We start from the raw sequence: 1,251 nt of genomic DNA, 5'->3' as shown, positions 1-1,251 counted from the left end.
AGAGAGAGAGAGAGAATTGAATTGAACTGAACTTTATTTAACAAGGATTAAGATTTAAGGCTACGCCTTTTCTTACAATCTGTCGAGAGAGAGAGAGAGAGAGAGAGAGAGAGAGAGAGAGAGAGAGAGAGAGAGAGAGAGAGAGAGAGAGAGAGAGAGAGAGAGAGAGAGAGAGAGAGAGAGAGAGAGATTGATTGACTGACGACAGACAGACAGAGCCAGGCATGAACTAGCTGACACTGGAGACAAACTCATTTCTTGTGTAGGCCAATGTGATGTTTCTGTGTACACAAGAAACGACGGATGCTATCGTTGTCACGTACAAATGACCACCTGGCCCACCGCACATGTCAACGCCAGGTGACAGGAGACATTCCTAACGGTATTTCTCCTTCAGGTAGAATTTTAACCACCAACTTCGACAAAAAAGATGAGGGGGTCACAGCACAAGCTTTCATGACCCGAGGCGTGTAGTGTCATCGATATACCGGTAACTGACTATCATATCCCGCAGCGTGGGACAAACCCTCACACACAAGCAGACGACAACAGAATAGCAGACGACACCAAAATAGCAGACGACACTTTATCAAAAAAGTTTACAAGCTTTTAAATGGAGAACAATCGTAGAAAAAAGACACTCTCTTACCTTGTCGCTTTGCGTCCCCCTCCATGCTTCCAGTGCACAGGTAGCACACACAACACTAATAACCATAACCGACGAAACCGAAGTACCACTCCCCTGCTGCAGTGTTATTCCTTCCACCCAAAACACAGGTACTGGGTACGAGAAACTTGGCCTACGTTCACACGATTGACTGTCCTCCCAACTGACGAGGTTGGTCAGCCGTGCGTGACCGTTCCATTCAACTAGCACTTCAAAAAGCAGGTACGAAAGCCGCACAAAAGGTAGCACAAGTCCCACACTTTACCACTAATTTTTACAGCGAAGGGGTCGTCGGTTGGCGATCTACGCTTGCACACTGTTATGGGTTTGGTAGGGCCAAGACTGTTGCACACTGACTGGGCGCGCTCGATTCGTGTGCTAGCGGGCCGCGGCGGCTTGGCGACACTTTTCCGTGGCTGCAAGTTTTTTGACGTTTCGAACAGAGAGATGAATTTTCGCTACATTGTACTTCATCATGTTTATCTGTTTTAGCACACACATTTCGAGTTTGTCTAATTAGAGGAAAGGAAGCTGGTTGTTTTTTGTCGCCGTCGTAGTTATTGTATTTGCTGTTGCTGTTGTCG

General features: G+C 46.8%; 1 protein-coding gene across 1 annotated transcript in view; it reads right to left on the bottom strand.

Moving 5' to 3' along the window:
* LOC138967753 (epidermal growth factor receptor substrate 15-like) overlaps window positions 1-1,006 on the bottom strand; it is a 74,330-nt gene extending 73,324 nt beyond the window's left edge. Inside the window, exon 1 of the mRNA XM_070340410.1 lies at window positions 650-1,006. Coding sequence (XP_070196511.1) covers window positions 650-674 — 25 coding nt within the window. The 5' untranslated portion in view covers window positions 675-1,006. The remainder of the gene's footprint in view (window positions 1-649) is intronic.
* Window positions 1,007-1,251: the final 245 nt, after the last annotated feature.

This window comes from Littorina saxatilis, linkage group LG5 (assembly GCF_037325665.1).
Source record: "Littorina saxatilis isolate snail1 linkage group LG5, US_GU_Lsax_2.0, whole genome shotgun sequence".
NCBI lineage: Eukaryota > Metazoa > Mollusca > Gastropoda > Littorinimorpha > Littorinidae > Littorina > Littorina saxatilis.
The sequence above is the reverse complement of the archived record's forward strand: the minus strand, read 5'-3'. Positions and strand labels throughout refer to the sequence as shown.